The 14,243-nt window shown below is 32.8% G+C and overlaps 1 protein-coding gene across 1 annotated transcript; it reads left to right on the forward strand.

Annotated features, from left to right (window-relative positions):
- Positions 1-5,694: 5,694 nt before the first annotated feature.
- Positions 5,695-11,368, forward strand: LOC104165090 (transcription factor RFX3-like; the record flags this gene model as incomplete). The annotated part of the gene is made up of 3 exons (XM_009704635.1): positions 5,695-5,769; positions 10,506-10,687; positions 11,249-11,368. Coding segments are annotated over 3 exons (377 nt in total), but the record flags the coding sequence as incomplete, so codon positions are not given.
- Between the last annotated feature and the right edge of the window lie 2,875 nt (positions 11,369-14,243).

Consider the following 14,243-nt stretch of genomic DNA (forward strand, 5'->3'; position numbering starts at 1 on the left):
GAGACTTTTTACTTTAAGTCTGTCTTCATTTTATTTTCTTTATGGTTTAATCTATTTCTGAGTTCTGCTTTGGGTTTAATAAGGAGCTAATATTTTGTTTGTAGCATTTAATTAATTTTAATTTCTGTCAAACATCCATGCAAGAAAGCTGTCCTGCTTAAACTATAGCAGGCAATAACAGTGTTTTTATAGCCAAAATATCAAGAATTGTGCGTTATCAGAATTATTCCATAATAGGTACAGTAGTGGTTTATGTTAGTATGCATGAAGAACATTTGTTAGCAGTTTCTTTAGTCATTTCATTTCCATTGATTTTATTGCTTCTTCCAATTATATCTTTTGCTGGCCTGTCAAAGTACTTCTCTACCTACTAAAAAGGAATTTTTCACTAAAACAGAAAGGCATTCAGATTATAAGACCTTCTATATAAGATATTAGCTAGATAATCAGCTTTCCAGAATGACCATTTTTATGTGAATATATGTGGATTGGTCAAGAATAAATTGTGATTGCATTGAACAAGAAGTGATTTACACTAGCTGGATGTCTATTTGAAATTAATTTGCATGTTGAAACCTGTATGAGAGAATCCTCTGATTTACTGGCAGCTATCATTAAAGAAAAGGTGGCTATATGTAAGAGACTAACTAGAAAAATGGATTGCCATGTTAATAATGAAATCTAAATCACCTTCTATTTTTTTTTTCCATATGTAAATATCTAAGGACTGTTCTTCTGATAAAGCAGGATGATCTAATCAATGTATTTAATAAAATGACAAGGTTAAAAAAATCATACAGTTTCTAGTAATAAATGTGTTATGCTTGTCAGCCAGAGAGAGGCTCCCACCTACTAGTTCTGTTTTCTAACGAGCTTTATGACTTACCTGCAATTACAGTTGTCATTCATCAGTCATCGCCAACTATAGGAGGTCTCCACTCATGCTGTTGCAGAAATTTATCCTATTTCAGTGCAAATCTAAATGTGCATGAAAATAAAAGCAAAATCAATATGGAAATAACATATCACCACAAATTATTATTCCTGGTAGTAACCACAGTGTGCAAAATTTGCTTTTAACTTTAAAGGAAGGATAATACCTACCCAAAATGTGCCGTAGTTAACGGAGGGAGAAGAACAGCAAGAAGTAAGAAGAGACCAGTGTGAATATCATATCCTGATAATATCATTTTAGTGGAAGTATTGTAATTATTTTAAGAACAAAAAGTAACAAATATTTAAATGGTCCATTAAAGGTGGAGAGGTTATAATTTGGAAAATAGTTTGAGATGAGATTTCATTTATTTATCTCTTTCTTGGGAGAGGAACTTTTTCCTCCTCCATTCCCCAACTTTTCTGGCAGTTTTTATTTAGTTGGAACCATCTTAGCATAAACCAAACCATTTCTGATGAAATCAAAGATGCACAGATTTTTATCCTACCAAGGATTATTAGATCATTTGGTTTGACCTCTTATACTGGCAAGACATTTACTTGTGACTTCTTTAACTGAGCACAGTGACATCTTTTGTGAAAGATATCCATTTCCAGATACAAGAAGGCAGACAATCTTTTTTTTTTTTCTTCTTTTAAATTAATCATAAGAGTGGTTAATCACTGTTACTGCTGAAAAAATGTTTATGTGGTATGAATTAACTGGAGGAGTGGGAAGTTTAAAGGATCTGTGGATCTTAAGCCTTTATAAACCTCTGCCTCCAAGAGTTTTCCTCCTGCTTTGGTTTCTCCTCCAGAGCTGTGGAACATCATGGCTTTTCCCTCTCTCTTCTGGAGGTTTCAGTTTAGCAATATGGGAAAAATAACTTGTGTCTTTCTCTACCCCTTTGAGTACCTTGCTGTTCCACTGTATTGTCTTGAGTTGATACTGTGCCCTTTTCACAAGACAAGGAATGTAGGGAAATGGGAGATTCACCCTCCTAAGGTCAGCCACACCTACATTGTCTGCATTCTGGCTTCACCTGCCTATGCTCCTTGTTTCTCTTCAGATATAGTCTGGCTTCAGCTTTCAGTCCTTGGCTTTTGGTGCATTTTCTGCATAAAAGCCCTATAGCACCTCTTAGGTTGTTTCCAGTTTTGGCAATTGAATATTTATTCTGGTATTTGTGTATCAAAAATCAAGATGTAGTGTTGTTGGAAACTCAATTTATTCCAATGTAGCATTCCAATTGCTGATTAAAAATATTTTAGGTAACACAGTGGTTTTTTAATCACAAGATATTAAAAATAGGTATCTTCGAATCTGTGAGAAGAATTTCTGTTAATTACTTTTATTTGAAAATGTGTAAGCTGGATGCAGGATGACTTACCACTGATGTTCTCATAACAGTCTGATTACCAATGGCAGGAAGGCGTCACCTTTCTAAAGGACTGGATTTTTTTTGTTTCTGATTAAATACACATTGGTTCTAAAATGGCCACTCAACCTCTCTCTACGCCTGTCTTGCCATAAATGTTTTCAAATTTGGTTTTATTAATAATCTAAACTAAACTTCCCTTTTAGTTTCTTAATTCTGTTTTCTGGTGTGAGTAACTCCGATTTGTTTCCATGTGTTTTTCAGTGTTAGGTGGAATGTATATGTTCTAGAAGTCTTTATAATCAGTTTGACAGGGAAATTTTTTTTTGTTTTCCTTTAAGTGTTTGTATCAAATATGGGGAAAATGACCACAAAGAAAAAAGTTTAGAATCTGTTTGAAGATGTAGGTAATAATAGATGAGGTATACAAATAGCTGGATGATCCCGGGGACAGGTGCTGAATTGGTCAGTTTGACTATATATTTGAGAACTTCTAACAGAGAAGATAAACATGGGCAGCAATGCTTCATTTGAAAATTTGGGAAGGAGAAAGTAATCTGACCTAAACTCCAAACATTTTTGATTTTTCCAGTCTATGGCTGTTAGGTGTGCTTTTCCCCCTGTATTGACTCCGTATGTTCTTTTGTAATCACTAGAGAACATATCATATTCATTAGTCAATATGCGTGCCTTATGTACATGCGGACTAATGGAGGTGTGCATTTACAGCAGGTATTTTGACCAGTGTCTGTTATATATATAAAACTTGGATATTATATTTACAATTTAATTAATTTTAGGAAAAAAGAGCTTTTAAAAAAAAATTTTAAAGTTTATCAACATCCTTTTAGTGTCACCATATGTAAAATACCATGCTTATTTTGCATCTTTGTGTTCTTCTCTTTCTACATATTTACATTTCTTTCATTCCAATAGACTTAAAAAAGTATCTTTCTTTCTATCTTCATAGCACTGTTTCATTCTCTTGAGCAAAATTTCATAGAACCTATTTACAGGTGTTCCTACAGCTTTGTCTATTGTGAGGAATGCAAATCTTTCAGATTTAATTCTTCCAGCTGTAAAGGCTAGACCTTCAGAAAGGGCAAGATGGATGATTTAGTGTCTAGAAAACCTGTCTTCAAATCAGACATATTTTACACTGAAAAATATGAAGAAGTGATTTTATAGCCCACACAGGAAGAAGGTTTTTGTCATTAAAGAGATATGTATCTGTCAGGTAAAGCTGAAAGTTTGCTCTATCAAAATTTAGACTAGAAATAATAAAATAATTAGTGAGAACAATTTCTCTTGAACCTTACCCTAGTAGAATATGATGAAGACTCATTTTAAATGTAGTTCATATATCTTTCTGAGCTTGTTGAAATAATTAACATGTTTTAGTGGTGACCAGTACTGCTTGGCTTATGCTATGCAGTAAAAGTGAACACAGATTCATTGCCTTCAATAGCCATACTGGTGAAATCTACTTCTAAAAGAAACTCCCGCAACAAAAATCCCCCAAATGACAAAAGAGAAACAGTTTCTTTATTTGACTCATTGTATAGCACCAAAAGGCATTGAAGCAATACGGCAGCGAGAAATGAGTGTGATCTGTAATGCCACTTTTCTTTTTAAGTGCAATTACTACTACTTTTTAACAGATTGGTTCTCTGAACAAACAAGGCCACAACTTGCAGCAACAAAATGAGAGTAGTGCAGTAGTGGGAATGAGCAGCAGGAGGTGTAAATTCAGTGCTATACTACTGCTGTGGATTAAGCATTGTGGAACAAGTAATCTAAGATTCAGAATTAGGATTTAAATGTGTATACAGTCTTCATTGTTTGATTATAGCATTACATTAAGAAGAGAAATTCTATGGGTATGGTATAGAGTAAGTTGACCTTACTATGATGATGTTTTCAGCTTGTAGTTTTTATCATGCGGCATGCTTTAAAAATTTGATCTTTCCTGTGTGATTGAATACTTTCACCTCATAGTATTTTCCACTGAAGCAAGAAGAAATCAGAATATTGAAAACCCACATTATTGCCACATAAGAGTGTTTTCTTACATAGCAATATGTATTTTTAATAATGTACTTTTTATATAAAGGCTTGTATAGCTGATGTTCAATGGTTGTAAGAGAAAAACGAGAAGTGATTCCTCACAGTTATTACAATATAATACTTGTCAGTTGCCTTGTAAAAAAAGGGAGAGGCTAATTTTATATGTACACTAAATTCAAATATCAACTGTACTTTTTTTCAGTTTCTGCTATACAGAGGGTGAATTCAGCCAATATTGATAAATTATGCCATTAAAATTATGGATAGTACTGTGATATTTGAGGTAGGATAAGGAGACTCATTAAAAAGTGTCTACACGGAGAATGATAAGTGTTGTTAAAAGTATAAATGGTGGTTTCCATTGCTTTCATTTTGGCCATTTAAAGTAGCTAATTAATTCCATGCCTTTTCCTACTGCATATCTCATTGTCTCTGTCATTTTCATTGTTATTTTTGCTCTTCTAGCTCCCTAGTTAAATTACAGTTAGGTTCTAATTTTTTCTTTAATGCTGTCATTATCAAGATGATAAAATATCAATTGGTATTAAAAAAGAAAAGAATGGGAATGGATCTGAGAGTATTTGTACATTTGCATTTGAAGAAATACTACCTTGTATTTCAGTAGTGCTGTGTTTTCCTTTTAAAAGGCAAAATTATTGTGAACAAATCTGCTTTTCCAAAGGCTGGATCCTGCAGTCTGTATAACTCCTGACTTTCCATTTACTTCGACAGCTGGCGATATTCAAAGGGTGCTGACAGCAGTAAAGGTGATGTCCTGTCCCAGTGAAGCTAATGGTGGAAAGCCTATTGAATTATTTGGGTTTGGGATTTGATTCTGTGATTCCAGAGAGCTGAAGTTTTGTTTCTAATTCAATTCTTGTTGCAAGCTTGCATGTCTTTTTCTGATATGGCTGAAGGGAAAACATATGGAGGCCTTTCTTAAAATTCTGGTCAGGGATTTATTTATTTTTTTATTTTATTAATGATATCTTTGTTCAATCAGATAATTTTTTTGTTGTTTCAGTGCAGCTCATGAGTAATCTACTCATTTACTTTCCTGAGCAGGTTGGAAGGTAAAATGGACTTTGGGGCTGTGGTCCTGCAGTATTTATGCAAGCAAAATGCCTTTCTGACCTCATTGGGGAGCTTTGGGTTCACTGGGACTCTGAAATGAGGCCTTTTAGTAGAACATATGCCCCAGCCAGGAGTAAAGCAAGCATTTCTATTGATCTGTAAGCAATCTGTCAAAACTTCTCTGATCAGCCTTTTTTACTATCTCGTCTTGAGTCCTTTTTTTAATGACATCTATTATCAGATTGAAATGGCGATTGAGACACTGCAAAAGTCTGATGGTCTGTCCACTCACAGAAGCTCTCTTCTCAACAGCCATGTAAGTTGTCTCTTCTTCACATACACTCTCTCTTGCTTGTTCTGCATGCTTAGCCTGCCTCTAAATGTTTGTTTTATTTTATTACTACTTTTTGCTCTTAATCTTCTCATCTTAGTTGCTTGTAATCTTCTACTACATCTCCCATGGCTTTATTTTGTCAGATTAAATGTCTTTATGGTAATTTGCAGAGTGTTACCTGTTTCCTATGCTCTACACCTGTGTTAAGACAAGTTAACACATTTGACTGTTTTGCGGATTATAGGGTAAATGTCAAGATAACATTCAAATAATTCTAAATTAGCTAGCTTTTGATATTTTAAATAAAGTTGTCTGTAAAGCTAAGTCTGTGTACCCTGTATTAATTTCAGGGCATGTGAAGAGGAAGAGAAGAAACAAACAGCATACCTAAATAATATGTTTAGATTATTTTTAGGTGTTTCTTCATTTATTCTGAATAGAGAGTTTATTATGAAGTTACTTACTTAGGAATTCTAAAGATCCTTATGATGACCTGGAAAAAAAATGAAAGCATTATCTTAATTTGAAGTACACAAAAATGTCTTATTCAGTAGCCTTTTGCTTTGTTCTTACTCTGCAAATCTTAGAGTTAAGAACTTTCCCTGTACAAAGTTAAAAGATATTTGGGTAAAAATATGATCTCAAAATATAGTGAGAAATCCATTTTATGTAACATTAAAATAAAGAAAAAAGACCCAAAGTTAATTTTGAACTGATTGTATAAATAATAATATTGCTTTGTAAGTTGATAGTCTTTCTTGAAATGTTTTTGTTCTGTTGGTATTTGTGGGTTTGTATTTTTGCCATGTTGGTTAGTTTGTATTCATCTTACCTCTTTTCCTTCTCAGCTTTACTAATTATATAAATTCAAATTCCTTTATTGTTTTACAGAAGAAATTTAAATTTGGTTTGTGGTCTTATTGTAAGAATGTGGTGGTAGAGGCTGTCCCTCAGAAGTCAAATTAAAAATATATGTTTTAGCAGGTTTGTGTTTGGATTTTGGATTTTTTCTGTATGACTCTGGTTATGTCAAAGTCAAAACTAGAATTGTTTTGTGGAAATTTTAAGCAAACTTTTTTTTTCTTCAGAAAATGCCAAAATTGAAAGAGAAAAATCATATTACAAAAAGCTATACCAAATGTTACACAGAAGGACTTCTAGATTCCACCTTGGATATTTGCAAAATAATTGCTTTGAAGATAAGACAGCATCAAAATTATTACTTAAATGAAAAAAGATAGTATTACACAGTTAATAAAAAATTATTGTTTAAATGTAATTTTTTAAGGGACCATAACTTTTGGGGGCAAAGTTTCAGAAATTTTTATGGAGGCTTGAAATACTTGGACTGTTGATAAGTTTGTGTTTGATCCTATTATGCAGTCCAGAGTCTTGGTATAAAACCAAGAAGAATTACAAGATATGCTGCTGTTTTCCAGCCATTCCTGGTGCTATGTGCTGTTTGCAATGTGTTCCTAATAATGAGATTCACATCCAACTGTAAAGCCTTACCATGATATTTCTTCCTTGATTGTGAAGGCTTTATCAAAATTATGCTGATAGGGATATATCTTTGACTCTGGGGGGGTGGGGGGTGGGGAAAGATCACAGTACATATTTTTGTGGTTAGTCTTTCCTAACCTTTGTCATTTTGGAAGAAGTTAACAATCTAGATCAAACTTATTAAATGTTTTGCGTATTTTAAAAGCAATGCTTTTTGTCTCTAAACTCAAGTAAGGACAGCATGGAGGAAGTTTAAATAAAGGTTTAGTCATGTATATTTAAACTGTTCTTAATTTTGACTTCTTATGCTTTGGTTTGGCATTTATTTAAATAATTTGGTTTAATAGGTTTTAAAATAGAATTCTAAATTGTGTGTTTAATTAACTTGCACTTTGCAGATGATAGATTAATTTAGTGGGAAAATACTCATTTTGAGATTGGGATTTTTGCCCTGTGATACCTCTATCAGGTTTTCTAGGATTTTTTTTTTTTTTGCCTAAATTCATATGTGCTTATTTTAAGGAATTTGTAATTTCTCCTCTGTTTTCTTTTCTTTCCTGATTTATTTGTCTATGAGATTGACTTATTTAATTAATTGATAGTTGAATGTTTTATAAACATTTCAGCGGAATTGGAGTCACAGTCAATTTAACAGGTCTGACTCTGTAAATATTTCATACCTTTACCCATATTACCCATACAGTATGGTCAGTACTACAAATTAAAAAGCCAGGATTCAAACCTGAAAAGCTCATCTTGGTAGAAAAATGTTTTTTTAATGGTTTTTACAATACTATTATAACGTTTGGAGATAATTTTCCTTCTAAAATCATGTATTAACTGCACTTTTTCTTCCAGGCTATAATCTAGCAAGTAACGACTTCGAGCCTTTGCTACTGAGTAACTCCACCCAGGATCAAAAATTCTTATCTTTTGTTTTCTTTTCTTTGGTGCTGAATGATGCAAGTTATGGGTGAAATAACATCTGTTAGAAATTCATATCATTAATGAAGTGTACTTAAAGTGATTCATAATAGGTTAGAAGCCATCTGGAGGAAAATATATTTAATGCTACATACAGAACTTAATTGGAAAATAATTATTTCTTGTTTGTCAGTCTCTTGGAATTGACAAAGTTTTTGCCTTTGGGGAAAACAGAAATACTTCACATTCTGCATCTGTACTGATTAAATTATAGTTTTAATAATACATGAAAAATGTTATATAAATGTATATAATGTAAATATAGATGTAATAATGGATTTTAAATAGAGATAAAATGCAACGGTTGAAAGATATAATTACCTTTATTTCTAAGCCCAGACAGGCTTATGGCAGGTCATTAGTGAAATAAGTTTAATACATTCAGGTAAAAGTTAATGTTTACAATTACACATTTTCTTCAGCTTTATTTCAAAATCACAGATGCTCAATTTGGAAGCACTTGTGAATGTTAAGACTTTTAAAATAATAGGATAACTGATATAAAGATAATGAAATATACTTTTTCGTTTCGTCTATTTGAAATGCAAAATTACCTGCAAACATAGCTAAAATTTTTTTGTCTTAGAAGCATATACATCTTTTGTATATTTTTCTAAAGTATATGTTCAAGAAACATGGAAAAGTTATGGGCATGTTTTCAATAAAAAGCAAATAGTTTGAATGGTCTAGAATAAGTTTTCTGGTAATGTTTTTGTATTTGTATTGGTGAATTTCTCATTGTGACTAAAACAGCTATAAATTCAATATATTTTTATCATTTGTACTTTAGTGCGTAACAGTTTTGCAATAAAAGTCAGGACTGAAACATTTCATGGCTATTGCACACTAAAATATTCATGTTCTTTGCATGATAAGTTACACTGAACATTAATGGAACAGAATTTGTGCACTGCTCTAACAGACAATAATTCTGCAAAGGAATAAATAACCCATAGACCATATATATCTTCTATTGTTGCTTAATAATTTGTGTTTTGGTTATATTAGTTACTGCTTTGCTGGACTAAATTGAAAATTATTACAAATCTGTGTGACTGTCTAGCTCATCAGAGTAAAAATTTGTAGCAAGTCTTGAAGACATAATGTCCTCAGTTTGCATTTTCACTGGATAATCAAATTGAATCCAGAGTTTTGGTAAGATCTCTGATCCTAGCAAGCTTGAATATTCACACTGTCCTATTTTCGTATAAATACTTGGGAAAACAGAGAAATAAAATTTAAACAGAAAATCAAATTTGTGAATCATTCAAGCATCTAAAGGAAAATCTCAGGAAACTGAAACCATAGCAAGTACTGGGGAAAGATAAGGAAAATGTTAGCATATCAAAAAAGTAAACCAGTGGCATTTAAATGCATCCTCAATCTATATTATTTTTGATCTGTTTTGTCATTCTCCTATAGTGTTAAATCTAGAAGTGTTAAATTGTCCTTTTTATTATTTTGTACATTAGTGACAGCTAGAAGTATTTCATGAGTGTGCACTACTTGGATGTTACATAAAAAGTCTTTTCTTGTGTGTGTCTAAAATTACATACCACAATTACATGAAAAGATTAGTATTTTTCCAAGGATCTCATTCTGTTCCTCCTGGAAGTCAAAGGCAGACAGGCTACAACTGAAAGGGATTGTAATCCTAATGCTTTATAGATGTACCAGTTATTTTCAATGTTATCTAGGTTCCTCTTTGACTTATATGCAATAGCTTTTTTCTTACAGGTACCTGAGAATAAAAAATGTCATATTCAGTTAAGTGTTGCAATGTTTTTTAACATCAGGCAAAGAAAAGCAGTATAATATTCCAGGTTTACAAATATATTAACTAACTATTGTTAGTCCAAGGAGTTTGTTTTCTGCAATTTATGTGAATTACATTAATGATGATTTTATTTTTTGTGGTACTAACAGTTTGTCTCCAAAGCATAGATACCTTTATCAAGTATTGGTGTGTGGTACTGAATCAAAAATATTTTAAGAAGTGGACGCTTATCTGAGGTCACAAGTGCAATGAGTTCTGCTATTTCCTGGTAATGCTGAAGATCCTAAAGCACTATGCTATTGCTAGCAATTAAGGAATCTCTGAAGAAGGAAGTAATTGTTTAATAGACCTGAAGAGTGGTTTCAAAATTGTCATAAGTTAGTGAATGTTGTATGGCTAAGATATTTTTAATAAAGTAATAATGATTTTTTTTTCTGTTTTGCATGTGATATAGCTTCAATGGCTTTTAGACAACTATGAAACTGCAGAAGGAGTGAGCCTTCCAAGAAGCACGCTTTACAACCATTACTTACGACATTGTCAGGAACACAAGTTGGATCCAGTCAATGCTGCCTCCTTTGGAAAACTCATACGATCAATCTTCATGGGATTACGGACCAGGAGACTTGGAACTAGGTTTGTGTTAATGAAATCCTGAACTATAATAGAAAATGCCATTAATAATTATGAGTATGAAACTTGTCTACTAGTCAAAATAAATAAAACCTGTATTTAAATATTACTGTGGTTTTTTGTCAGTTCTGTCAATTAATATTAAACGCTTCTGTGCTTTTCCAGATGTTATTATCCTTTTACTTCTCCCGGTTTTGACTGTTCATGTGTTTACATTTTGATAAATACACTGCAGATTTTTATCAGTACAAATAATATGTAGCTTGTTGTTTGGAAATTACTAAGAATTGTGTTTCTCCATAACTGGAGAAGTTGTATTTATTTGCATTGTATTTTTCTTACTCAAGTGGATTAGAAGTTAAAATGCTGGATAATATTTTGTTTAACAGAGTGAACTAATTTCCCAAAGGTGGTAAAATGACACCCACGTGCAACAGGTATGACAGGAGAGTCAGGCCTGATTTGTGGGTATTGCTTTCCAGTCAATGTAAATTGTAAAGTAAATATAATGTAGATGTATAAAACTAGTGTTACTTTTCTTTTAATTCTTGCTCTTCCATAAAGGGGGAACTCAAAATATCATTACTATGGGATTCGTGTCAAGCCAGACTCTCCTCTTAATCGACTACAAGAAGACATGCAATATATGGCTATGAGACAACAGCCCATGCAGCAGAAACAGAGGTAAAGTGTGAAATGAACATGAGTACTTAATGTTTCTAGTTCATAAAGCCGTACTTTTCCTTACATGGAAAAGTTGGAATTCTAATACAACTTTCGTCTCTGCTGTGAAAAATAAAAGTTTGCTAGATATCCAGTTGATGTCACTGAAGTTAGGTATCAGTCAACATGAAATAATATTTACCTAGAAAATGTTATCTTTTTGAAAAAAGTAATAATAAAGTAAACCAGACTTTTCTTAACTATCTTGAGTTCTTATCCCACAAGCTGAAGAAAAGCACTAAAAGCTTAAATTTCAAATTTTGCTGTTTCTTTTTATTATTATATCATTTTACTTACAAGTAAGTAAAGAGAGAGCTTTTAAGAGAGCTTATGATTAAGTTCAGTTTGGTGTTTATTTCCTCTCCCTGTGAAGAATTAATGTGATCGTAATGGTTTGCCTGTAAGTTGATTTAAGTATTTTCCTTCAGCATCTGTTGATCCTAACAATCCTGTGAAAGCTCAGAAGTATTTGAAAGCAGTGGCATAGTGACCAGAAAGGGCTGTGCTGATGGTAAAAGAATGTATGAATATGCATATGAAAAAGTACGTTTCTTTGAAATTAATTTTTATTTGACTGATGTCACTAGCATCCCATATTACCCTAAAGTGAAATATCTAAGATGTGTAATTTCATGAAACTCATAGGTGGAACAACAGCATATCAAGCAAGACATCTTGAGAGCTATTATCCCCAAAAAATCCAATTGAATGAACAGTTTGGTATAGTGTACTAAGCATATTTTGTGACCTTGGACCTAACTGGGATATGGAAAACGCAACTTGAAACTTTAACTTCAAACACAGATATCACTTTAATCTGAAATGATTTTACTATCACTTCCAGAAGTAGTTACAGCACTAAATGTAATTCATGGTAAGATATGTGGTCTTAAGTAGCTCATGCTGGGCGTAATCCAGGAGCATGAGGTGTCTCCCAATATGATCATGTAGGAAATTCTTGTTACAAAAATCATTGCAGAATTATATGGTAAGAAAAGGTGATAGATATTTACAAAATCTCCAGGCAAGCTTATTTTACCCACTCAAGCTCAAACTCATAGATTTCATTTGCTCATACTCAAAATCATGTGTATGCAGCAAGACATACACCACAATGGTCTAACTAGAATTGTTTCTATGAAATTATTTCTGGAGAAATCATGCCAGTTATCTAATCATCATCACCTCCCTTGTTGTCTTCTTGATTCACAGTGACAAAGTGATTTTGAACTTGCATTATGTAACTCTTAGGAGTGGATACTACTTTTCTTTATTATTTGCTTTATTATTTTGTTTAACACCACCATATGTCTTACGTAGTTCCCTTATTTTCCTTATCTAGGAATGTTTGGTGGCATTTTCTTAACATTGTTATGGCAATTTGTTCCCTAATTGTATTTGAATGAAACCACACATATGGCATTGTGTGTCAGTTAGTGCATACCTTTCCTTTAGCCCATGTTTTGCATGTGCACACACATACATGCACAAGCACCCTCCCATTCATATTCATTTCATTCCAATCTTAAGCTCTGCTGCAAGAATATGTAAAGATATTGATGAAGGATGGGAACTACAAGGCACTGGATAATTATGCTGAATAGGTAGCTGTTACATGAAAAATACTGTGCTGTAGTAGAAAAACTGGTTGTGCATTATATTCAGTTGAGGCTAGTAGTAAGACGGTGGAGAATAGGAAAAGGAGAGAAGTGGAAGCCTCTATCACCTATCTGCAATACTGACGGCAGAAAAGACCACCATGTTGTTGTATCTTAATAACAATGGCTTTGTTATTAAGTCCTTAAAAGCAGCTGTCCCAATATACCTTCCTAGATGAAGCTTTATCTCTTTGCTCAGGAACTTGCATTATTTACCTTCTTGTCTTTTAAGACAAAAGACAGGCTGATCTCTTTACACTCTGGAAATGTTGTGATGTCCACTGAGGTAGAAGTAGAAGCATTGTTCACATAGTCTTAGTGGTGTACTATTCATACAAAGCAGTTCTGAGGATCTTTGGTCATCCCTTAGTTCAGGGTGCACAGATCTTCAGTAAAATGTTTTCTGTCTTTCCAAAATCCCAGCATCCTAAATAAATAAAATGAAGAGATCAAGGAGCTAGCCAGATTTTGACCAATTGCACTGTGAAAAGTGGATATTGTCTGTGCTCTGCATACCATCAAACATACTAGCAATACTGAATAGGATATAGAAATTTTCAGCATGAAGATGTTTATCCAACAAAATATAGGAAATTTTCATTGAAAAATGGAAACTCATGAGCCACTATTACTTATTTATTCATACGTCTCTAAACCTGAAAACTACAAAATTTTCTAATAAAACCAGGGATTTCTAAATGAAAGTACGATGATTCCAGAATATTTTTAACTCTTTGGAATGTCCTAATTATAATAATCATTTTAGAAAAAGATTTAACAAATATATTAAATTATTCCACAATCTAGGCTGTTTACTTCATCACAGCCACTCTTTAGCATGCAGAAAGCATGAGCTTTGGTTCATTCTTCTTTCTTTGTAGCCTTACTTTTTAATTTTAGGGTAGTCTTTGGTCATATGATGTCAAGCTTTATTTCACATTCTTGAAATAAAAATGTCTTTATATTTTGCTTGATTAATTTTAATGGAAACTGAGATATGCTTGTGTTTTGTAGCCCTCAGAAGCTAGGGTTTTTGGGGAAAAAAGAAATGCTAAATATAAAACCAGCTTGACTTAAAACTTCCAATGCACAATTTAAAAAGTCAACTTGTATTTTTGAAGTAAGATTTCTTCCACATTTACAGAACGTGCTAGCCAATGTGATGCCCATCTACAAGA

Source organism: Cariama cristata, unplaced genomic scaffold (genome assembly GCF_000690535.1).
Source record: "Cariama cristata isolate BGI_N322 unplaced genomic scaffold, ASM69053v1 scaffold46237, whole genome shotgun sequence".
NCBI classification, from domain to species: domain Eukaryota; kingdom Metazoa; phylum Chordata; class Aves; order Cariamiformes; family Cariamidae; genus Cariama; species Cariama cristata.